General features: G+C 41.0%; 1 protein-coding gene across 1 annotated transcript; it reads right to left on the bottom strand.

The window, feature by feature from the left end:
- Positions 1-213: 213 nt before the first annotated feature.
- LOC115512407 (elongation factor 1-alpha 1-like) lies at positions 214-1906 on the bottom strand. Its single transcript, XM_032592934.1, is given in 3 exon segments — positions 214-1143; positions 1146-1524; positions 1526-1906. Coding segments are annotated over 3 exon segments (1386 nt in total). The 5' UTR covers positions 1892-1906; the 3' UTR covers positions 214-502.
- Between the last annotated feature and the right edge of the window lie 318 nt (positions 1907-2224).

Here is a 2224-nt window from a genome sequence, read left to right as displayed (position 1 = left end):
TTAATATTATGCATAATATTATGCATAATAATTAACTGAACAAATATGATTTATATCTAAGTCAAAACCTAAATATACAAAAATAATCAGGTTCAGAGTAAGAAAAACATTAAATAACTTAGCAGTCTCAATCTTCCATAATAAATGATCCCAAAACTTATAAATATTTCTATTTCCTATGGGGATCTATTGTGAATACTATTTTTTTTATTCCTCATTAAACTTTTGTTTTAATGGGTCTCAAAATTCTGTGACAGATTTTTGGTCAAAGTTATTTCCATTAAAAAGTACTGATTTTAAAAACTAATAACTTAAAACTGCCACACACACAAGAAAACAAATGGCCCACAAAACATTCTCCTTTCCTTCTGAAGGTTTTACGATGCATTGTTATCATTAACCAGTCTTTTACTATTAAACGTAAATGGCCAATTGGCACAAACTGTTCCGAGACTGTTCTACCACTGATTAAGACTCGGGTGGCAGGTATTGGGGATAATATTCATTTAGCCTTCTGAGCTTTCTGGGCAGACTTGGTGACCTTGCCAGCTCCAGCTGCTTTCTTGTCCACTGCTTTGATGACACCCACAGCAACCATCTGTCTCATGTCACGAATAGCAAAACGGTCCAGAGGAGGATAGTCAGAGAAGTTCCCAACACACATGGACTTGCCAGGAACCATATCAACGATGGCAGCATCACCAGATTTCAAGAACTTGGGACCATATTCCAGCTTTTTTCCAGAGCGACAGTCAATCTTCTCCTTCGGCTCAGCGAACTTGCAGGCAACGTGAGCTGTGTGGCAGTCCAGCATACGTGCATATCCAGTACTGATTTGGCCTGGATGGTTCAGGATAATCACCTAAGCTGTGAAGCCAGCTGCTTCCATTGGTGGGTCATTTTTCCTCTCACCAGCCACATTGCCACGACGAACATCTTTGACAGATACGTTCTTGACATTGAAGCCCACATTGTCCCCAGGTAGAGCCTCACTCAAAGCTTCATGGTCCATTTCAACAGACTCTACTTCAGTTGTAACATTGACTGGAGCAAAAGTGACCACCATGCCTGGCTTAAGAACACTGGTCTCCACTCGACCCACAAGGACAGTACCAATACCACCAATTTTGTAGACATCCCGGGGGGCAGATGCAAAGGCTTGTCAGTTGGACGAGTAGGTGGCAGAATGCAATCCAGAGCTTCAAGCAGTGTGGTTCCACTGGAATTACCATCTTTACAGGTGACTTTCCATCCCTTGAACCAAGGCATGTTAGCAGTGGGCTCTAGCATGTTGTCACCATTCCGACCAGAAATTGGCACAAATGCTACCGTGTTGGGGTTGTAGCCAATTTTCTTAATGTAGCTACTGACTTCTTTAACGATTTCCTTGTATCTCTTCTGGCTGTAGGGTGGCTCAGTGGAATCCATTTTGTTAATACCCACAATAAGTTGTTTTACACCCAGTGTGTAAGCAAGAAGGGCACGCTCACGGGTCTGCCCATTCTTGGAGATACCTGCTTCAAAATTCGCCAACTCCAGCAGCAACAATCAGGACAGCACAGTCAGCCTGAGATGTGTCTGTAATCATATTTTTGAAAAAGTCTCTGTGTCCTGGGGCATCAATGATGGTCACATAGTACTTGCTGCTCTCGAATTTCCACAGGAAGATATCAATGGTGATACCACGTTCACGTTCAGCTTTCAGTTTATCCAAGACCCAGGCATACTTGAAGGAGCCCTGTTGCATCTCAGCAGCCTCCTTCTCAAATTTTTCGATAGTTCTTTTGTCAATCCTGCCACATTTGTAGATCAGATGACCAGTAGTGGTAGACTTGCCTGAATCTACGTGTCCAATGACGACAATGTTGATAAGAATTTCTTCCTTTACCATTTTGGTTTAGGTTTAGTGGTGGTTTTCAAGACCCCAGTGTTCTGGTGGCAAACCCTTTGCAAAAAAACTGAATACTACTTCTTTACAAGTATCAGGTATTTAACCCACAGCATGCCACTGGGTTCACTTATTTCACTGAAAGTTGGTTCATTTTGTGATTAGAATTATTTTACAACCTAAGTGTCATCTTTTCTGAAAGATATTTATCATCTCCAAAAAGGATAACATTTAATAATGAAGGGATAATGAAAGGAAATACGATGTTTTGAAATGAGTGACAGAAACTCCGGTTAGTGGGAAATGAAAAGAAAAAAGAAAAATAGAGACAATAGC

This window comes from Lynx canadensis, chromosome B1, assembly GCF_007474595.2.
Source record: "Lynx canadensis isolate LIC74 chromosome B1, mLynCan4.pri.v2, whole genome shotgun sequence".
Taxonomy (NCBI): Eukaryota; Metazoa; Chordata; class Mammalia; order Carnivora; family Felidae; genus Lynx; species Lynx canadensis.
The sequence above is the reverse complement of the archived record's forward strand: the minus strand, read 5'-3'. Positions and strand labels throughout refer to the sequence as shown.